Source organism: Prionailurus bengalensis, chromosome B3 (assembly GCF_016509475.1).
Source record: "Prionailurus bengalensis isolate Pbe53 chromosome B3, Fcat_Pben_1.1_paternal_pri, whole genome shotgun sequence".
Lineage (NCBI taxonomy): Eukaryota > Metazoa > Chordata > Mammalia > Carnivora > Felidae > Prionailurus > Prionailurus bengalensis.
This window is the reverse complement of record NC_057355.1, coordinates 50,319,489-50,343,581: the sequence shown is the minus strand read 5'-3', so window position 1 is coordinate 50,343,581 and position 24,093 is coordinate 50,319,489. Positions and strand designations below refer to the sequence as shown.

The following is a 24,093-nucleotide window of genomic DNA, read 5'->3' as shown; positions in this document are numbered from 1 at the left end:
TGATGATGATATGAAGAGCAACGCATTTGCTTTAAGTACAGCTATAGCCAGGCTGAGGCACATTTGGCAATACTCTTCCCTGGAAAATATTTACCAGGATTCCAGAAGATGGGTTTCAGCACAATTTTACGAGTAACCACATAAGTCTGGAAATTTTAACTCTTCACTACTGGCTCCTCTGCTCTAATTCCTTTCTCTTAACCTGATAGCTGCTGCCTCACCCTATGCAAAACAGTAAGTATGCCAGGGTGAGAATGCAACACCAGGAATCTCAGCTTTGCCTCTCAGTTTTCTTCACTGTCACTCAGAGACCTCCGGAAGGAAAGTGTTTGAAAAGCCCAGAGACAGCAGTTTTATCTGTCTGAAGTTGCGCTTAGAGACCCCTGCTTGTTAAATACGCATCACATTTTTATGTACAGAAGCAGCTGGCTTTTCTCAACCTTGCAGGGTTCCAAATTATGATCTCCTCAATTTATATTGCAGGACACAAGCAGAGTGAGCCTCTTTGGGCATAGCTCTGCTTCTTGGCATCTCTGCTTACAGACTGTCTAGATTTAGTTTGAGTGCACCTCCACTGTAGTGCATTTTGAAAGCAGCAAAATTTAATAAGCACAAGGAGACATTCTAAATTTTATTTCTACCACTCATGTAATAAAAAAGCTTTGCTTGCCATGTCGTCAGAGTTCCAGGGCATAGCAAGCATCAGTTTGACTGGTTGTTTTGCTACTGCATTTCAAAATGAATTGGCTTTCCAGACTGAGGTCATTAAATCTTCACTGTCTGTCCCCATCATGTTCTCCATGACCAATTCCACACAATCTCTGTTATTGAAGCTCCCTTCATTGTTTAAAAATGACTACATTACTCAGTATTCTTTTACAAGCAACAGAGTTCACACTAGTTTATGAAGAAGAAAGATTATTTCTTACATTGTTAAGTTGCTCAAGGCTTTTGGAGAGGTCAAGTGCCTGCTTTTGAAGCTACTGTAGAGAAACAATGTCCAATTATATCATAGGGTTTCTTTGGAGAAAACAACATTGCCATCTTTAACCAGTACTTTTGCTCCTCATAACTAAACACCAGAAACTCTATGTCAAAATATTAAAGCCCCACCACCTCTGTTTCCAAAAGAGCAAATCCTCAGAAGACAGCCACTGCTTCACTTTGTTCAATTTTGAGTTCGGATCTTGCTGGAATGCGGGTCAAATATCTGGGTCATAGCTACAGAGGAATCTAGGAATATGAGTTATCTAGCTTCAGTCTTTCTTGAGAAGATGAGGAACATAAAGGAGGAATGTAGTCAAAATGGAAAGCGCATATTCAGAGATGCCAAGCATCCATCTGTGATGATTCTTTGCCACACTGCCTTAAACTAAATCTCTGATTTTATATGCATTGCAAAATCCTCCTCTTATTTCCAGCATTTGCAACGGTAATCCCACCAGTCTTTACTCTGCGGAGATTAAAATGTAAGTTTCTGATGGCTTAAACCCAAACCATAATAGCAAACATTGTTTATTTTTTAATATTCTTTAAAAAAAACTCTGGGAAAGATAAAGTAGGAACTGGCATGTCTTCCTGAGAAAAAAAATGGAAACAATGTTAGTAGTGTAAGATGTTAATAATAGAGGAATCTGTCTGGGGGACATGCAGAGCTCTCTGTATTCTCTTTGCAACTTTTCTCTCAATTTATAATTATTCTAAATTTAAAGGTTTACTTAATTAAAAAATGGAAAAAATAGAATCAATGAGACACAGAGATATTTAAATTCCTTTCAGCAAAATCACAAGAATAGGGGCCCATCACTGATTATATTTGTTCTGAATCCATTAATATCACATGCAATTCATTTTGACATTAAGAAAGGAAGAGTATGGTTGGGTGAATTAACCTCACGAAGTCTCACTTGTGTCTGTAGATTAAAAGGTACTCAATAAATAAGTGCTAAATGGGTGAATGAGCACTTGGGTATGTGGGGTGAGGGAATGTTGAACTCTTGATGTTATAATAGAAAATACAAACTAAATTAATGGAGAAAATAATGGAAATGTGAGCAATCATTTAGAAGGTGTACTTACATCTGGTACAAAACAGAGAAGCTATTTCTAAATAGGAATTTGAAAATAAAGATATTACAGTGTTGTCTCTCCACTTGGCATCTTTGTACACACATACACACTTAGAAAAACAAAATATATATGTATACGTATACATTTATGAAGTATGTACAAGGAAAAAGAAAAGTTATACATGTGTGTTTATTTGTATACACATATATGTGTTATTACTCTTGTATATGGATTATTTTTTGTGTGTGTTGTATATATATAATAAGCTGAAAATCTTTACCTTAAATTTATAACAAAGCCTAGGGCCTCAAAAATTTATTCCTAGAAACAAGACAGGATGTTTTGATCTTGTTAAATAATAATAGAAATTTAAATAAATAGAAATGTTTACCAATCTTTATTATCCAGAGTTTGCTATTTATCGTGCCTATTATTTGCAGGTAAAAATTATATTTGATGTCTGTTTCCTAGGATGTATGTGAACTCTGAGATTTATTTTATCAAAAGGTGACAAGAAGGATTTCTTTCTGCCTTGGTAACATCTTGAGTTTTAAGTTTATGGCAATGATAACTATTTTTACTGATATTCTAAGTTTTCTTTTGTTTTTCTAAGAATGAGACAAATGGGTTGGGAGCTGGGTTGTTTTTTACTTTTTTTTTTTTTTCCTACATTGACTTTATTTTCTTTGTGATTTTCTTTGTGATTTTCTTTGTTTATTTTCTTTGTGTTATCTCTGGGATCCTGAGTGAATAGGCCACACCTGTGCTATCATCTCTTCCAACTGTTCTGGGTGGTTGAAAGTGGTTTTGTTAGTTGCAGTAGATACAGTTTCATTGATTTAATTCTTCTTCTTCTTTTCCTGTTATTTACACCATATTATTATAGGAAAATAGTTATCAAAATTAGAGAATTTCTTTGATAAAAATGATCTAAGAAGGATGACATTATTTTTCCTTCAAGTATAATAGCATTTTATTTTGGCAAAACTTTGCAGATCTGTAATGAATATGTTTTTTAATGCTAGATGCGTGCTAGAAACCATGTCAAGAATATAGATATTAATGAACATAGGTACTAACTTCAAAAATAACTCATGAAATAAGGACATTATATTAGTGCCAACTATAGAACAAACACTTAAGTGTCTGTCACTGTACTAGCTGTTATAGAATATTATTTTAATTTCCAAAAATATCTTCTAAGATAGGTATTATCACCCCCTTTTTATAGATAAATAAAGTGAGGTTCATAAGTCAGGTAGAAGTAGTTAGTAGTTCTCAACAGTATTAGTCCTAATGACCCCTTTTATATGATATAATTCATGATGACATTTTTATGTTGAAACAAAATAATATGCAATTTTATCAATATAATGTCAAAAAATAAGCATAATATTCCAACTATGATATAAAGAAAAATGTATTTTAATATATAAGGATCGGACACAAGTACCCTGGAACACATAATGTAGTAGATGTATGCTTTCATCTGTTGGTAGAATTAGCATATATGTGACTATTTCAACTGCAGACTGATACAAATACTTTGATTCAAATACTTGAAGTGATTTTGACACCGGTAATACAATTTCTCAAAGCAGAAAACAACTCTTGGTAAAGTTCGGAACAGCAACAACAATAAACTTGGCCTTTAGTGATTTACATACTAGCTGTTTTCTAGGAAATTTTAAAACTTTTTTTAAAGTTTATATATTTTGGGGCACCTGGGTGGCTCAGTCGGTTAACCATCCGACTTCAGCTCAGGTCATGATCTCTCAGTTCATGGATTCAAGCCCCATGTCAAGCTCTGTGCTGACAGCTCAGAGCCTGGAGCCTGCTTCGGCTTCTCTGTATCCCTCTCTTTCTGCCCCTCCTCCACTCATGGTATATCTTTCTGTCTGTCTGTCTGTCTGTCTGTCTCTCTGTCAAAAATTAAAATAAACATTAAAAAAAAGTTGATGTAATTTGAGAGAGAGAGGTTGTTAGTAGGGGAGGAGCAGAGAGAGAGAGAGTCCCAGTCAGGCTCTGCACCTGACCATGAGCCTCAAATTTACAAACCATGAGATGGTGACCTGTGCTGGAGTCTGATGCTTAACTGAATGAGTCACCCAGGTGCACTGGAAATTTCAATATCTTAAAATGTGCAAAAGAGTTGGTGCTTTTATATAAAAAATAAAATCTCAAACTGAGGTGATCTTCAATGGATTTTGCATCTTAATTAATACTTTTGTATCATTTCAAATCATGCAGGCTGTCCAGTAGATGGTAAGGTGTCCAAATCCCTGGCCAAACCCATCTTATGCCATTAGTGCCCCTAAACATTAGTTAAAAATAAAAAAAAATTCCAGAAATTTCCAGAGTGCTCTCTGTAAAAAAAACTCTTACCTTACATAGAAATAGTGCGGCTATAATTTTCACATTGCCATGTCGTATTCCAAACTTTATTCTTAAATGTACAGTATGATTTTGCCTCATAGGTTAATGGAAGAGAGAGCATACTGTCAAGAGTCCTTAAGTATGTTTTATGCCATTAGTCCATTTGGCAATCCGGTGAAAACTACGGACTGTTTTCAAAATCATGTATTTGTAAATGCCTGAAATAAAATACATGGAATTGAAAAGAAAATCAATTACTTTGAAGAATACTTTTAGTAGTGGACATAATAGTTACAAATAATATTACAGTCATTACTCGTGATGCTACATGTAAATATCTGTGGTTTTATTAGTGATAAAATCTTACAGGTATTGATGACACTGCTCTGATTTGTTGTTTATGCTCATAGTTGAAAGAAAATAAAGATGAAGTCATTTTATTATTCTTTTTTTCTTTCTTCAAGTTTTTTTGAAATTTCATTTAAATACAGTGTAATATTAGTTTCGGGTGTAGAGTTTAGTGATTCACCACTTACATACAATACCCACTGCTCATCGCATGTTCCCTCCTTAATATACATCACCCATTTGACCTATCCCCTCTGCCCACCTCCCCTTCAGCAACCCTCAGTTTGTTCTCTATAGTTAAGAGTCTATTTTCTGATTTTCCTCTTTTTTTTATCCCCTATGTTCATTTGTTTTATTTCTTAAATTCCACATATGAGTGAAATCATATGGTATTTGTCTTTCTCTGACTTATTTTTATTAGCATAATACTCTCTGGTTCTATCCATATCATTGCAAATGGCAAGATTTCCTTCTTTTTAATGGCTGAGTCATATTCCATTGTATGTATATATATTCCACATCTTCTTTATCTATTCATTAGTTGATGGACATTTGGGCTCTTCCCGTAATTTGGCTCTTGTTGATAATGCTACTATAAACATCAGGGTGTAGGTGCCCCTTTGGATCAGCATTTTTGTATCCTTTGGGTAAATACCTACTAGTGCATTTGCTGGATCTTAGTAGGGTAGTTCTATTTTTAACTTTTTGAGAAACCACCATACTGTTTTCCAGGGTAGCTGCACCAATTCGCATTCCCACCAGCAGTATAAGAGGGTTCCCATTCCTCCATATCCTTGCCAACATTGTTGTTTCCTGTGTTGTTAATTTTAGCCATTCTGACAGATGTGAGGTGATAGCTCATTATGGTTTTGATTTGCATTTGCCTGATGATGAGTGGTGTTGGGTATCTTTTCATGTGTCTCTTGGCCATCTGTATATCTTCTTTGGAAAAATGCCTGTTCATGTCTTCTGCCCATTTTTAACTAGATTATTTGTTTTTGAGGTTTTGGGATTTATAAGCTCTTTATATATTTTGTATGTTAAGAATTCATTCACTGACCCCAGGTTGAAGATCCTTATGCTAGAGTGAATGCATGTGTAGAACAAATTGGAGCTCATCATTGATGATCCTAACTGGATCAATAGCTACAAAAACTGTTATAGAGAACAGGTGACTAGCTGCTGATGCTTAAAGATTGATTGGTTAGCAGGCAAAGAAGCATAGGGAAAAGTGTATACAAAGGCCATAGGGTCAGGAAACACCATGATATGTGTTGGCAACACTAACATAGTATGTGTGGGCTTCAACAAGAGTAGGTAGAGGAAACCTGAAAATGAGGAATGGATTAAAGTGTGCAGTTTCATCTTTAAAACAGAAGGATTTTGCTTTAATGCTAATTGGTTTAATAATATCTTATACACTTATTGGGATTTTTAGTTTATTAAGTACTTGCACATAACTGTAGTCTCATTTTTACTCTGTGACATCCATTTTCTTCACATCTATAACATTGGCTTTATGTTGATGGTGCAGTATTTTCTGAGCATGCCTATGTTGTTCTAGACGACCATTGCAAACAGGAAATATAGAGAAAATACACCAAAGATTTTTGACCCATATTTGATTATATCTAGTTCAGTGAAAGGAAATATGATGGAATAGGGTGTGATTTCCCCTTATTAACATTGCTTAACTAATGCAATATTTTTCAATATCCTTGACACCCACAACATCCTCTAGATGGACTATGTCGGTGAGAAATCTCCTTTATTAAATAATATGCAATGCCTTTCTGGATTAGACAGATTTAAAATGAGTTGCAGGGCACCTGGGTGGCTCAGTCAGTTAAGCATCCAACTTTGGTTCAGGTCATGATCTCACCATTAGTGAGTTTGAGCCCCCAGTTGGGCTCTGTGTTGACAACTCAGAGCCTGCTTCGGATCCTCTGTCTCTGTCTCTCTCTGTCTCTCTCTGCCCCTTTCCAGCCCATTCTTTCTCTCTCTCTCTCTATCTCAAAAGTAAACATTAAGAAATTATATATAAAATAAGTTGCTAACATCAAATGCCATTTAGAGCAGTTACTAATGGTTAACTTATCCACATTTATTTTCAGTGAGTGCCATAACTCCACAGATCGAATCAAAGTCAGAGTGTGGGATGAAGATGATGACATTAAATCCAGAGTCAAGCAGCATTTCAAAAAGGAGTCAGATGATTTTTTGGGACAAACAATTGTAGAAGTGAGGACCCTGAGTGGAGAGATGGATGTCTGGTACAACTTAGGTGACTATTTTTAAATCTACTTGAAAAACCGTTAAATAAAATTTCAGAATACCTGTGGCATGTGTTATCTTCCCATATAAGTAAAAATAATCAATGTTCTTCCACATTCTGTTGAAATATTTATTTCAGTCCAGTATTATTGAAAGTTGTTGGTAAATTTGAGATAAAGAGAGAAAGGCTTTCAAAAAATCAATTGGGTGTCTTTTAGGGGGAAAATCTCCCATTCTAGATTTTAATTCATAAATAGAGCTTCAAAACCTTTGCCAAATGTACAGGAAAAAGATACATACGACTTTTTGCTGTTTGATTTATTTCTTTTTGTTCCCTTAATGAAATTTCAGTAATAAATAAAAAGTATATTTTGGTTATCTTTTGAATGATGATATAAAAGTAGCCTCTAGTTGGCAAAGCCAAATTATGTGTGAACTTATATTTCCTTGGTTGATAAAGATATTGAGAATATGTTTAGTTGGCATGACTTTTTAAGTGAAATTTTATTATGGAACCAAAAATTAAATGAAGTTTTAATTTGAATTTTACAGTAATTGAATAATAACCGAGAATCATCAGTGCTAATTTAATAATAATAAAAATATATGCATCAGCTCAGTTACTATAGAGGACATGATCCTTAATATGTGTTTTAAAAAATTTTGCCCAGGGGCGCCTGGGTGGCGCAGTCGGTTAAGCGTCCGGCTTCAGCCAGGTCACGATCTCGCGGTCGGCGAGTTCGAGCCCGGCGTCGGGCTCTGGGCTGATGGCTCAGAGCCTGGAGCCTGTTTCCGATTCTGTGTCTCCCTCTCTCTCTGCCCCTCCCCCATTCATGCTCTGTCTCTCTCTGTCCCAAAAATAAATAAACGTTGAAAAAAAAAAATTTTTGCCTGTAGTTCATACTTAATGCTACATTAGTTTCCCGTGTACAACATAGTGATTCAACAATTCTGTATGTTATGCTACACTCACAGAAATGTAGCTACCATCCATCACCGTGCAACACTATTACAATATCATTGATTATATTCCCTGTGCTGTACCTTTTATTCCCATGATTTAGTCATTCCATAACTAGAAACCTGTTTCTCCCGCTCCCCTTCACCTATTTTGCCCATACCCACAACCCCATTTACTCATATATAGAATGTAAAGAAACAAAAGAATTGGGGTGCCTGAGTGACTCAGTCAGTTAAGCTTCCGACTTCAGCTCGGGTCATGATCTCATGGTTGCTGAGTTTGAGCCCCGAGTCGGGCTCTGCTCTGACAGCTCAGAGCCTGGAGCCTGCTTCAGATTCTTTGTCTTCCTCTGTCTGCCGCTCTGCTGCTTGCACTCTGCTTCTCGCATTATCTCAAAAATAAATAAAAAATAAATTAAAAAAAAATAAAAAAAACAAAAGAATAAACAAAAAAGTAGATTCAGATCTATAAATATAGAGAACAAACTGGTGGTTGCCAGATTCAAATGTTTTAGTCATATCATCTGAAATGTTTTAATTAAATTTTTAAGGGCTGGTTGTGAATCCAAGAAGACTTTACACAGTCCCCGATTACAGAATTTCCATTCAGGATATCAATATATTGTAGAAAATCAGAGTGCTTTTGGTTTTTTGAACACACACACACTTCAAGAAATGTAAAATTTGAAAAAGTAAAGGGATAAAGTCATACAATTAATGAAACTAAATTATATAATAATTTTAAAGAAAGAAATATATATAATATATCTGGACACAAATTACTCAAGCTAGACTAAGAACCCAATATCAAAATACATTTTAAAGAAATCTTCCTTTTTTAAAAAATTGTTTAACATTTATTCATTTTTGAGCAACAGAGACAAAGTATGAGTGGGGGAAGGTCAGAGAGAGAGGGAGACACAGAATCTGAAGCAGGCTCCAGGCTCTGAGCTGTCAGCACAGAGCCCAATGCGGGGCTCAAACTCATGGACAGCAAGATCCTGACCTGACCTGAGCTGAAGTAGGCTGCTCAACAGATTGAGCTACCCAGGTGCCCCTTAAGAAATCTTTTGTAAAGAAACTCATTGCTTCTACATTATTGATGCAATTTTTAACTCCGTTACAGTGCTCATCCTCCTGTATCTTGTTTATACTATAAGACAACTTTCTATATGAAAACAGATGTTAGGCAAGAGTAACCTTCAGGCCGTTAGCTCTGTGCAATACTCACAACTTGTGTTGTAAAGTAGTTTACCTATACATAGCCTTTTTTTGTTTTGTAGTACATAAACATGACCTTATGAAGCAGTTTGAATTCAAAACAAATTCCTTAAATTGTTCTTTTGACAAAAGAGCAATTCTTTTGATGTTCTTTTTTTCCTGTCAAATGTCTTTTGATGTGAATATATATAGTTTGCCAAGGAGCTTGAATGAGCTATTGTAAAATCGGTAAAAATCAGCTATTTAAGCTCTTATGCTGGAACTGTCCTCCCATTGGTGGGGAGGAAAATATGATGCAATAGGACAGGGAAGTCTTTGCGTGTTTACCGTCAGTTTCTATGTTTGTGCCCTCATTGCTGATGGGAGTTTTAGGAGAGGAAGAAGAAGAAAGGGAGGGAGGCTGAGGACAGGTTTTGAATTTGTGTAAAATCCTTCAGTAGGTTCAATCCACCTAAGTACCGTATTTGTTCTTTTTGTACAAAGTTCCTTTTTCTTCACATGGAATTGATTCTATTCCATGCATGGGAGGACTTTACCAAAAGCTCTGGGCATCTAAGCAGAACCTGTGTCCCATGAACTGTTGGGATGATTATAGTTAAAATCAAAGAACCAGGGGTGCCTCGTGGCTCAGTTGGTTAAGCGTCCAACTTCACCTCAGGTCATGATCTCTCAGTCTGTGAGTTCCAGTCCTGCATCAGGCTCTGTGCTGACAGCTCAGAGCCTGGAATCTGCTTTGGATTCTGTGTCTCCCTCTCTCTCTCTGCCATTCCCCCACTCACGCTCTGTCTCTCAAAAATGAATAAATGGTTAAAAAATTATTTTAAAGAAGAAGAAAAAAAAATCAAAGAACCAGAATTGCTCCCCTGGGACTTTGGACAGAGGTCTGTGACTAAAAGATTCCAGGATTTAGATTTCTTTTGGCCCAGCAGGCAACTTTAATATTTATTGAGAATCAACTATCTCCTAGCCAATCAGAGAAACTCTCATGATCCTGGCACTTCTAAGAGAAGAATCTTTATAACATAATGACTATTCAATATTAACAATGAAAAGTCAGCAGATATTCCACTATAAGAAAACAGGCTTCGTGGGTTAACTGTGTCTTTTATGACTAAAAACCGTTATGCTTAGAAAGAGGGTCAGGAAGTCTTTACCTTTCTCTGTCACTCTACCTCTTTATGTTTTATTTGTGAAATGGATCAGCTTGCCTCTTTTTATTTCATGTATAAAGTAGATGTCAAACGTAGGTCCCCTGTATACATTTACCTTCTAGGAATTTTGTGATTGTGCTTTTTTTCTCTTAAATCTACTGATCAGTTCATATCGAACATACATGTACATTATTGGACTGAATTGACTTCATATTGATTCCATCCAAATAAATAGGAGGCCTTTAGGAATTAGTAGGTCTTTATAAATCAATGATGAGAAAACTATTAATAAACTTTTTGTTAGAGCTTTGACTCATCTTTTCAAGCATAGAGAAGAGAAAGCTTTTAGAAAAAATAGTTTTCTGGTTAATTGTACTTTAAATTATCTTGATTTTAATTGCCAAATAATTAATTTCATTGTATAAACTGATTGAGTACACAGAAATTTGTATCAGAATGGTAGGGTTTTCTGATTAAGCTTTTTTGTGTGAAGATCTATAACACCATTTGACAATTAGTCACATAATAGACACATTATTTTAAATTGTGTTTCCAAGAATCATAATGGGTTGTTAATAATCAAACCTGACCTAGAAAAGTGGCTTTTAGAAATGGAAGCCTTTTTTAAGCCTTTGAAAAGTTCTATGAAAAATATGATATTTCCAAAAGTCACCAATTACTTTTTTGCTTTATCAGAGAAACGGACAGATAAGTCAGCTGTATCTGGGGCCATAAGATTGAAAATCAATGTGGAGATAAAAGGAGAGGAGAAGGTTGCCCCATATCATATACAATATACATGTTTACATGAGGTAAGTCAATTGAATTGTGTTAATAATAAAATCTAGAAAAGAAATAGTACTTTATGGATCATACAACAAGGTATTTTGTTTAAAAATATAATTGAATTAGGTTTGTGAAGTTGTTCCTGGAGTTCTGACCCTGTACAATAACACGTGATGTGGAAGGGTATCATATGGCCCATGTATTGCTCTCTGAAGGGTGAGAAGATATCCTCTAATAAGAGTTAGAACAAACACATGAGGCAGGTATTAACCAATAATACAATAAGATAATGATGAATAAGTAGACCAAGGAAGAAGAAAAATACTAAAAGTATTCATTAAAAAATAAGTAATGATAAATATTTTGGAAGCATTAAACATATAGTACTTTAGTAATGCTAGAGAGGACCCAAATATGATTATTTTTGAGAATGCTGAGTTAATGTGCAGATTTTGTTAAAGATTTAATTGGAAGTATTAGAAATACAAAATGCTAATACTACATTGCCTCAATGGTTTTTGGTAGCCAATGTAATCAATGACTTTTTTTCTTTTTCTGAGTATTACATAAAAGCTTCAATATATATTGAACCATCCTCCATTTTAATTACCCATTCCACAGACAAGTCGGCAATGGAGAATATCAAATGTAGTTACCACCCAAGGGTAGTAGAGAATATACCCATCCAAACAGTAAGGCTTGGTTGACTTAGAGGTTGATACAACCCAGTTTGAATCCAAAGGGCAGATTGACCTCAGAATAGATATACAGACGTATAATCTTGGGCTTCTATTGGATGCTTTGTGTCTGAGAGCCTAAAATTGTCCCCAGAGCCTTTCTCTGATACAAATGGCACTTGTCCTGTGTATTGAAAAATATGAGGTAAAACTGAGGAATGTACTTTCCCATGTTCAGAGAGGTAGAGAGGAAAGTACCTTCCTAAGATAGAAAAGATAAGTGAAAGAATCTTTGCTCTTTGCTAATAACTTTTCCTAAATGTATCTATGAAAATTTATATGTGTAATTATTTGCACCTCCATTTTACCAAAGAAGGAATGGGGAGCAGTATTTAAGTCATTTACATATTGCACATAATTATATAAAGGGCCTAGGCTTAATTTCCTGATTACCACCTGGCTATGGATATTCCTTCAAAAAAGGTGGTTCAGTTTTCAAACCAGTGAAACTGGCAAGATGGAGAGCCAACTCTAGCCTGAAAGATTGGAGAGAGAATTTTTGGGATATGAGAAATAGCATTGTACTTTGCTTTTCAGAGTCTTTTTCTGCTAGTCCATGAACCAAAAAGACCTGAAATCCAAGAAAGGGTCCTTTAGTGACCTAAGCTGCATCTATGTAGCAGGTAGTTCCCAAAACTTGTTAGAAGCAAAAAGAAAATATGTGTAGTGATTTTTATTTCATTAAAAAATTCTCATTCATTTTTAACCTCAATTCCTTGCTCTGACTCCAACCATTTCATAGTCAAAGCCCTTTACATACTAAAATTCTGTATCAACAGCCAAAATCATGTTATTCATCCAGGGCTCTATAATTTACTTGGAGCCCATGAGTGTAAAATATGCTCTAGCATGTAGAAATGTTTACATGCAAAACTTTTACTTCCTTCTAAAATGAATTGGTATGTATGAAAAATATTTGAATCATTGATTCTGTGTAGGCTTAGGCAGAAATAAAATCAATTTGCATAAATACGAGGTGAGCTAGGATAAAAACTCAATATATTCCTATTGCTTATATATGCTAATGAAACATTAGATGCCATCACAATGCAAATATAAATTACTGAAAGTTACAGTTACATATTTATGGTCTATTCTGAGGAATTACTGAACAATTGAAAACCACTTACTTTTAGAATCTGTTCCATTACTTGACTGAAGTGAAGTCTAATGGTGGAGTGAAAATACCAGAGGTCAAAGGGGAGGAAGCCTGGAAGGTTTTCTTTGATGATGCTTCCCAAGAAATAGTCGATGAATTTGCCATGCGTTACGGGATTGAATCCATTTATCAAGCTATGACGTAAGTACTACAGAACAGGTACATGTTCGAAAATCTCTGAAATCTAAAAAGAAAGAAAAACATTCATTTCTTTTCTTATTCAAATGAAATTTTGATTCTAAAGACAATTACATTTGAATGTGCCCATTTGATGCTGGCCACTCTCTCATAGCTGTAAAGTGTTAAGGATTTGATAATTCACTACCACCATCTTCCCAAACCTTATTTTGTGCTCCAACTGTGGTCCATTGATGAACATTGTTAGCACAATCTGGGAACTTAGCCCTCCTGATACTTCTCATCAATTCTAAAGTTGAAGAACCAATGCCTTATTTGATAGCTGAGGAAATTAAAGCCTTATGATTGTAGTGCATTGTCCAACTTTACAAAGTCTATTAGTGTCAAAGCCACATCCAGAGCCATTACAGTGTCTTGACCCAAACAGTAAACTATATATACTTCCTTTCTATATTTATATCAGTGCTACTAGTTCAGCCAAATGAAGATTTATTGAGAACACCCGCACACTGCAATAAATGTTGTTCTACAGAAGTGACCCACACAGACACATAACCCTTACTGAGGAGTTTCAGTAAGCATTCAGCATTGGGTTTCTTGCCCACAGTTCACCTTTTGAAACCTGATCTAAGTGTATAAATGCATCTTGTTCAGATATATACTGTATATATAGGTATTTATGTATAGACATTAAAAAAAAACCCTGTTCTTTTATATTATTGATTAGATCATATTTTCACAACAATCAAATTGATGTGGGCCCAAATAATCAGTCATTTTCACCCATCTGAATGATGAAGGTAGACTGGACCAAAATCAGTGGTCTTCTTCAGGGTTTACTATTCCTAGCATTTAATCACCAGTCATAATTATAGAACAGCATGTGTAAGAATACATTTAAAAAATTTTTTGAATAAAGTATGCTTTTTTATTTGACAGAATGTCCTCATGTTAAATAATAAAGACTTAAAGATTATAGAGGTGAAAAGGAAGTAGGAGGTCATGCAATTGAACCTCTCTCCAAACCAGAAGACCTGCTACTGAATCTGTTACTGATGGTCATCATCCCTGTGCTTGTTCACACAGAGTGACAGCACACTCCTTTTGAGGCAACCTATTTTGTATTTGGGCAGCCCTAATGGAGTCTATGAGTTTGTCATCTGCTCTGTCCCATGTCAATGGGTATAATTCAGAATAACTTACTAGGTAAGGTAATATGAGCACAATAAAAATGCAACTTTGATAGTTTAAAAGAGGAGAATCATCCTTTATTCATTTTATCACTTTTATTTTTTAACCTAAGTAAACAGTAACAATAAAATATTTTTGGGTACCTTATTTTGTATCAAGTGACCCATACTTGAGCTCATAATTATGAAGAGCCACAGGGTAAGTATTTTTAGCTTTGTGGGTCCTACAATCTCTGTCACAACTGCTCCATTATGTAGTCCAGATGCAAAAGCAGCCATAGATCTTAAACAAATGGACATGGCCATGTTCTGATAAAACCTTATTTTAAAAACAAAAACTATGGGCTGGGTTTGGCTGTGGCCTTAGATTGCCAATTGCTAGTCTAAAGTGAGAAAGCAAGGCAGAGAGGCATAAGGAAAAAAAATGTCTTACTTTGGTAATAAATTGACAAATGCACTTAGATGATAACACAATGATATAGATTATACAGTTGACCCTCAAATAACAAAAGTTCAAATTCTGTAGGTCTCCTTATTGATTATTGATTTTTTATAGTACTGTAAATATACTTTCTCTTCCTTATGATTTTCTTAATAATTTCTCTTCTCTGGCTTACTTTATTCCAAGAATGTAGTATTTAATGCATATATTACACAGAATATGTGTTTATGATGGTTATGTGATCAGTAAAGCTTCCAGTCACAGTAGACTATTAGATCAGTTTTTTGGAAGTCAAAAGTTATATGCTGTCAGTGTCCCTGACCCTTGCATTTTTCAGGGATCAACTGTATCTATTTCTAGTTACACATTTGATTTGATAATGATATTTTTATTTATTAAATGTTTTCTTCTGCTTTCACTACTGACCAAGATTGCCTTAACATTTCCCTCAACTTGATAGAACTTTAGACAAACTTCTTTCTTGCCTGTAGGCCTTTGACCTCCTTCACACCTTGGCCCTTACTAAATGCTTAAACTGAGAGTCCCCTGACCTTCCTTTCCTCACAGTACTCTCTTTAGAAAACTTATAATTCACTTTAGAACACTTACAATTCTTTGGGTTGTAAATTTTTTAAAAGTCTCTTGCCAGTCTTACACCCCAGGACTAGCTTTCTCAAGAACCTGGAGAAGTGTCTCTCAAATGTAATCGTCAAGGAGTATAGGCCCCTCTCTCCCAGTCTTTGTGGGAAGGTAGCAGCCTCATTTGGGTAGGTTCCTTACTCCAAGATGTAATACTATCTTCAGTCATGAGGATAAGTCATGAGGATAAGTCATGAGGATAAGAGATAGTTTATTTTGGATAAAGCCAATTTGCAAACACAGGTGGCTAGGATTCCCCCAACTCCAGCTCTTAAAAACTCCCCTCCATCCTTCCTCCCAAGTCAGCCCTTAAAAACATTCCCATCTGATATTTCAGTGGAGCTGAGTTCAGACTGAGCTCTGGTTTCTCTTCTCTATTGCATACCCTTGAATAAAATTTTACTGGCCTATTTAATTTTGTCCAGTGTAATTTTGCTTTGACAGTACAAATTTTACCATCTGACCAGAATAAAAAAATAGATATATTCATGTCGTTTGACATTCCGCTAACTCCTAAAAATCTTGACTGCCAGTGTATGATCACTTCATTTACTGTTCATTGATTATCATTAATTATTGAAATAGTTTTATAGAAAAACACCCCATCCCCATTTTATATCAATGTGTGAATGTTATAATTACATGTGTAATCAAGTTTAAGAGAGATAATAGAATGGTGGCATTTAGAGGGGTACTTGGATTATTTGCAAAGGTTTACAAATTGAAATCTTGGATTCAACAGTCATATGTTTTATTACTGCTTTATAAGAAATTCTGGATGCATGATAGAAGGCTGTACATATTTCGAATTGAATGAATCAGAAGTACATGTTGTTTATTCTCAACTTCTCCTGATATGTCTCTTCATGTCAGAAATTCACAGTTGCCAAAAGCATGCAAAGTGGAATTGGAAAGACTAAGCTGGTGTGGGTATCTTACCCATTACCTTACATGATGCACTTAAGTGTTTTAGAGCAACCCATATTGATTAATTATAATAATTTGGAGAAGTGTCAGACATTCTTCTGTTAGGCGTTGAAATAGAACAGAGATATTTTTTACTGTGTTTTCCAAATGATACTTCATTTGGATATTGAAATATTGATATTTCAGAGATATTTTTACTGTATTTTCCAAATGATAGTTCTGCAGTTGAATTGTAACTTGACTCCTAACAAATTATTGGGCAATGAATAAAGCAACTTTAAAAAGAAAGAGTTTATGAATAACCAACTATATGTTCATATTTGAATTGGTTGCCCATTGAATCAGTCGTATTTTTCTGTTGTCTTGAAACAATGCTTCAGGGGACCCAGAAAACCAACCAACCAACAGCAGCAAAACCTAGAAATAACTACCCATGTTAAATTTAACTCAGTAGTGTTTCCCTTAATTACAAAAAAAAGAGTTTATTTATTTTGAGAGAGAGACAGAGAGCGAGCAGGGGAGGGGCAAAGAGAGAGGGAGAGAGAGAGAATCCCAAGCAGGCTCTGTGCTGTTAGCTTGAAGTGGGATGTGGCGGGGGGGGGGGGGGGGGGGGGAGGGTCGAACTCACGAACCGTGAGATCATGACCTGGACTGAAATCAAGAATTGAACACTTAACCAGCCGAGCTACCCAGGCACCCCGCCCCTTCCCTTAATTTTTAAAACACAAAGTTGGGGAACTCAGCTTCAAGGAAGAAACAAATGTCCTGTCTGTATAGTAAGGACATGTACAAGTTTGGGAAAGGACAAAACTGTTTAATTATTCTGGGCTTTCCTAAACACCATTTGATAAGAAATAAAAATCAAATCTTAGCTTCTTTTGATATTTAAAATCTCCTTATGCTGATCCAAATCCCCAGGTAACCTCATAATCCTTCTCTTTTAAGTAACATTGTCTGGTTTCTTTTAAGCATACTCCCATTTCTTTGAAGATGGATTTGAAGCAGAAATACAGGAGAAGTGTGTATTAAGTCAGAGAATCTGGTTGTACATTATTAAATTTCCCTCTTGTGTATTTCTCTTCATAAGAAGGAGGCTTGATCTATTTTGCTGGTAAATAATCTGAACATTAATACTGAATTTCCCGTTCCTCTAAGGTACCTCCTGCTTATTGTAAATGCTCTCTCCTAATAGCACAAAACATTCTATGAGGGCACAATTTATTAGCCCTATGTGTTTCATAAAAATATACCCTTTGTTTTGGAGCACTCATGAGGGAAGAAGAAAGGGATTACAATTTTCCTGTTTGGACAAGCAGTTGGTCAAGTACCCAGAGGATATATTCCCACATGGTAAATGCATCTAAAAAGAAAAAGGAAATTTTCCAACATATGACAGTAAGAATTAGAGTACCTTTCCTTCCAAAGAAGCACACTATTTTACATATTCTGCATCATGATGTTGGGCATAGAGCCTGTTTTCATGATGAGAATTTTGGGAGTTCTTGATGCTTTACATCAATCTATGCAAACGTACATGCTCTTAAAAATGTTCTGACAGACTTGCTGTTCACCCATAAACACACTCAGGGAATTGCATGTCAGCATCAGGGATTAAATTGCCCTCTGGAGGTGATTTCTGTCAAACATATTTTAACTGAGTGTTTAAGGAGTCTCATTTATTATAAAATGAAGCCCAGGGTGTGTCACAAAATCTGAGCTTTTGTGAACCGTGGTCATGCTTCTGTAACACCAAATGAGAAAAGCATTAAGTCAGTGTTTTTTACCTTGGTATCCTTAACAACCTTGACTTTGGCACTAGCCATATTAATCTAATTGATATTTGAACCAGAACTCTTGGGATACCATTTTTTTTAAAGGCACTAGTCTATTTTAGCCGTTTGAGGCATAAGCCTAGTTTCTAAATAGAGTGCTGCTTAATTGAATCATTCATTCCTATAAGATGTATTTATTGAGAGCCTACCATGGAAGTTTTCTAGGCACTAAGAATATATTAGCAAACAAGAAGTCAAGATCCAGTCTTCAATGGAGTCCACATTCCAGAAGATAAAATTCATTTATTTGATAGACACATTCTCAGGATTTAAGTATGAAGACTTAGTTATAAAGGGCAGTGGGATACAGCGATAAAAGAGATCTCTTGCTTCAGTGAGCTCCTACTCTAGAGCAAAGAGGAAGAAATTAAATAACAACAAGACAGTATAATTGAAGTATATGTGAGTACTATAACAGCATAGACATGAAGGGACTAAATCCAGGTGCAGATGAAAAGAGATGTCAGAGAAAGCTGATGGTCAGCCTGAGGGTCCCAGCCTGACTTGCTCTTCAACTTCTGTGGTTCCTCTAAACCCTACACATTTCATTACTTTCCTGTCTCCCACCACTGCCATCATACTTACTCAAAACCTCCGTAATGGAGTTTGAGCAATACCTAGCATCTATGAAAAGTTATGATGCATTTCGCCAAAGGAGAAGCGATCCTTAAATGTTTGACCCCCTCTTTAGTGACAAGGATGCATACAATCACTGACATGCATACTAATTTGAATGTTAGGGAGCAAAGGTGATAAATACTATTTTAGTGTATTTCTAGCATTAGAAATACAGGTAGTCTTTTCTTTCATCTTGTATTGTTTCTCTGAAATCTTCTAAGGGTCTAAAACTCATTGTCATCTTTATGGTGCTTTTTTCTAATCACCCTGCTCTTATTCTTATTAAAAAATAATTGATCTTTAGATCTTTTGAATCAAGGGCATTTCAATCCCTTGAAAACCACAAGATGATGTGATTAGGGACAATTATCCATGAAAAGGCAGGTAAGTTAGATGATTGTCCTTTTTTTTTTTACTTTTTCTATCGTGATAGCTACAAAACAATAGCAAGTGAATTGAATACAGATGTGCTATTTGAAATACACATAACTTCCCAACACTTTGCCAGTAATGTTTGAGAATTAATGGATCATAATGTTGTAGCAATCACTTTAACTGAAAACGTCCCATAAAGTATCTCATTATTGGCAATTTAAGCATCACTTTTTGAGTTTGTCTATCTAACTTTTCCGATGAAACTGAAATTTCATTTGTTTAATTGGTTTGACACTAACCCTGTTTTCTTAGAAAAGCAAAGTCAGGTGATTTAAACATTGTTAATCCATTGTTTTCAATCATGTCTGTGTGGGGAAATATTAGCATTTTCAGACAATACAGTAGTACTTTTTGACCTATTTTATTTGACGGTGTGCTTTTTGAAGGGGTGGTTTGCTGCAAGGATATATTCAGTCATTTTAAGTGGCCAATTGTCATTTTAATTCTGTTTTCCCTCTCCCTCCTAGAATAATGTAAGTAGCATTGAAACTACAGCCTTTAAAAGGAGTTGATTTTTAAGGAGATGGTTAGAAGCAAGAAGCTTCGCCTTGGCAGTAACCACACATAAAGAAGGGGCATACAGAAAGTCAGAGTCAGACTCCTGGCAAATTGAAGGTTGCCTAGAAGCCTTTTAGCTGAAAATTCCCGAAGAGCAAAGGATGCTTCAAAATGACTTACTTGTCCCTTTCTTTCTGGCCATCCCTATTAACCATGGGTTCCAATAGAATCAAATGTTGATAGTAGGAGGAAGTAATATATGACTGGACATAACCTATTATTTGTATTCAGAAATGCAAAACATGGTAAAGCTTAGAAAGATCAGATCTTTTAACTGCTCTTTCATTATAAAGATGGAAGAACTGAATCTAGGGGTGATAAAGTTACTTTTCTGAGGTCACAGATCAGAGCTAGGGGTGATAAAGTTACTTTTCTGAGGTCACAGATCAGAGCTAGTATTAGAATGAATCCTGCCTATGCCATGGTATCTCTAAACTGGCCAGCCATAATCCCTCTATCTTCCCCACATACTAAAAAGCAATATGCTGACCATTTCTTCAAGGTTTCCAAGAAGTATAGCCATTAACCCTGATTAACACTTTTCCTTCTTTGAAATTTAAGTCTCTTTTTCTTTTTTTCCTTCAACCATCTAAGAAATATGTACCTTGATGCATATGATTTTCTTGGTTAAACTGACTGTCTAATCATTTACCAGTTAGGTTAAAAGTGAATGTGAAGAGGCAAGTTCAGTGTAGGCTATTGTTTTGGTACCAAAATGTACCATCTGTAATTTACCATAATCCTAGTTACAGTTTCTAGAAAAAGACAGGTATTTTTACCAACCAGGGAAAAAATTTACTCCTAAGAGTGACCTGGAAATTCTGAGTTTTAGTGTTTTAAATTTTTTAAAATTAATATAAATTCTTAAACATTTTTTTCAAATACTTAAACTTTTTTTTTGTGGAAGTGATTTTTTATATGAAATTTATTGTAAAATTTGTTTCCATACAACACCCAGTGCTCATCCTAAGAGGTGCCCTCCTCAATGCCCATCACCCACCTTCCCTCTCACCAACCCCCCCATCAACACTCAGCTTGTGCTCAGTATTTAAGAGTCTCTTATGGTTTGCCTGCGTCCCTCTCTGTAACTTTTTTTTTCCCCCTTCCCCTCCCCCTGGTCTTCTGTTGAGTTTCTCAGGATTCGCATATGAGTGAAAACATACGGTATCTGTTTTTCTCAGGCTGACTTACTTCACTTAACATATCATTCTGCAGTTCCATCCACGTTGCTACAAATAGCCAGATTTCATTCTTTCTTGTTGCTAAGTAGTATTCCATTGTATATATAAACAACATCTTCTTTATTCATTTGTCAGTTGATGGACATTTAGGCTCTTTCCATAATTTGGCTATTGTTGAAAGTGTTGTTATAAACACTGGGGTACAAGTGCCCCTATGCATCAGCACTCCTGTATCCCTTGGGTAAATTCCTAGCAGTGCTATTGCTGGGTCATAGGGTAGATCAAATGCTTAAACTTTTAATCTTAGTATTCTGACTGATGAACTCTCAAGTCACCAGTTTTAAGAAGAACATTTTCATGTAAGTTCTAAGAGATGGCAATTACTGTATCTTTAATTTTTAGAAATAGTGAGACTTGTTCAATGTAATTCTGATCAAACTAAAAAGGATCATATTCATGACCTTAATCTATTTACCTTTTTCCTTTTACCAAACAATGAATATTTCGTTGCTTACAATTTTAGTTAAGAAAAACTATTACAATTTGATATTAAAACTGATGTAAAGGACTAATGGGAGGAAAAGTAGCATTAAGTGAAATACTAGGTTTTTCTCATTGTCCTGCTTTGATGTCCAGTCTTCACCATTCTCATCTTTGTATTTTGCCTTAGGAAGTTATGAGCAACTATCATTCCATTAATACCTTCAAAAGTAAGTCTTGATATATTTTATTTAGTGAAATCAAAGTAGTATCTATTTTACAGTAATTTTGTAGTAATTCTTTTGCATCTGCCCATTCACCAGAAACCAGTAAGTTCTGTGATAAACTTTGAAAGAAAAAACATTTTACTGGTGATTTGTTGCTGACTTCTTTTGTAAAAATCTTATTCAATAGTACTTTAAAGAGTGATACAGATGATACACTTTTACATTATATATAGTACTTTAAATTTTATGTATTTTTAGAAAAGAAAAATATAAAGAATTTTTACTTAAGTCAATCAAATAAAAATTTTAAGAAGTATTGGGTTGCTTTGTTTCATGCTAAGTTACAAAAAGACTTGTGAAATCAGTAATAGGGTAAAAGTTGAATTAACATTTGAAATATATGTTTTATATATCTGCTTTTCTGATAAGGGTAATAAAACATGTTAATGGTAAATTATTTTTAAAATACAAAATGTATTTTTTAAAAAGACAAAATTTTATAGCTCTATCTGGACATAACATTGTACCATTTTGATTAATACTGTTTCCTGCCAGGATTTTGGTTGTTTTTTGCCTATACCTATGTGTGCATGTGTGTACATGCATGTGTGAATGTGAAAATAATATACAAAGGTGTTTGCCTCTTGCCCATTTGGCAACTTACAGGGTTCCTTTGGAATCAGTATTTGTTAACCACCTGGGTATTGTCAGCATTCATCTGCAGACCTTGAACTGGAAGTCAAGCCTCTAAAAATGTTATACTCTTTCCCATAACTTTATTTAAATGCAGCTCTCCTTTAGATTGGTGAAAGATACTTACCTGCTCCTATTGGTGGACTCTCCAACTAGTAGAGTTGAATTCCACCCCCCCCCCGGATGATCTAAACAACCTGTGAATTCTTGTCTTGCTGGAAGCAAAATGTAAAAGATTTTATATAATTCCCAGGATATACTGTTCCCAGTGTTCTTCCAGCCCTGTTTTTCTAACTAGCTTCAAATCCTATTACCTATTTCCTATTGCACAAGCTGTATTACAATCTTGGGAGTTGTGTACCCTTTAATGGATGTAGAGGGAGTAGGTGTGGGAAGCAGAGACAGCTCTTTCCTGTTTGGGAAAGCCATCACCTTGGAATAGTGAAGTGATTGATAGCCTTGCTGGCCAGCAGCCGAGGCCCCAGTCTTTTACAGGGTATACGCTGTATGGTTGTTAGAAACATCCTCCTGTTATCTGTCTTGTCAGGTTAACACTTCAGGAGTTTAGACTTTAGTCATCTGCTGAATATCTCTCAATCTAGCCAGCTGCCCTAATGTTAGGCAGAGTCCTCCCAGGTACTGGGAAATCTTAGATGGGTACCCTAATTTCTCTTGCTTTTATGACTTCACATTCTTTTTTGGGTTTCTTGGATATTTCCATGGGAAGTTTCAAGGGATGAATCATATGCAGCTAGCTACTTCCAGTTGTTCCCCAGAAATTATCTCAATTAAATTTAAATCAGAAAGCAAAATATTTCTGTTGCCAAAGACGAATACATGCCTAATGCTCTGGAAAGTTTAAAATATATAGCAGTTATAAGCAGAATGCTATTAACCTTCATAGTTATTGTCATCATCATGGCACTAACTGCCAGGCACTTCAAGAAATGTTTACAAAGCAGTTAGATGTTTTGGTAGACTGTCATACTCAAGGTAATCAACCACATACAATGTACACTCTAACTCTACATAGCCAATACCTTTGGCTCACTTTGCTTTTGTTTTCATTAATAAACATTGGTCACCTCCTCTGTACAAGAAAAACAGTAGGCTAGAGGAGGGCTGAATAAGATGATAACCAAGCATGAACTAAACATATTCTGAAAGAAACAGATGCATGTACAAGTAATACGCAACATTGAAGAGAGAAGGAAGAGGATAAATTATGAGAAAGCTACACTCTAGTAGTTAAGAGATACGGATTTGAACTTACATTGCCTGAATTCCAATCCTGAATCACCTTACTTTTTCTATGACCTTAAGAAGGAAAAAAAAAATAGAAAAGGAAAGAAATGTTTAATTACAGCAAACGCACAGAGGGAGTCAGGCTTCAAAAGCACTGGCAAAACGAAACAAAACAAAGTAACACAACATTTCTAAGGTTCTCTAGTTTACATGGTATTCTTGTGCTGTTCTTGGTGGGACACAAACCTGGCTTTCATACTTTCAGAAGTCATAATAAGCTTGCAGATATAACACGGGTAAAATCAGGTTCAAAGCTGTTTTGTTAGAAAGTTTAGGTTTCATAGAAGAATTATTCAAGTTTTATATCTTGGAGATTCGAAAATGTGATTTTGTGAGTTTTAGATTA

The 24,093-nt window shown here is 35.3% G+C and overlaps 1 protein-coding gene across 4 annotated transcripts in view; it reads left to right on the top strand.

The window, feature by feature from the left end:
• Positions 1-24,093, top strand: part of UNC13C (unc-13 homolog C) — a 617,803-nt gene that overhangs the window by 308,282 nt on the left and 285,428 nt on the right. For all 4 annotated transcript variants that reach the window (XM_043555384.1, XM_043555383.1, XM_043555386.1 and 1 more), the window contains 3 exons: positions 6,909-7,078; positions 11,097-11,212; positions 13,060-13,223. In XM_043555384.1, coding sequence (XP_043411319.1) covers positions 6,909-7,078; positions 11,097-11,212; positions 13,060-13,223 — 450 coding nt within the window. The remainder of the gene's footprint in view (positions 1-6,908; positions 7,079-11,096; positions 11,213-13,059; positions 13,224-24,093) is intronic.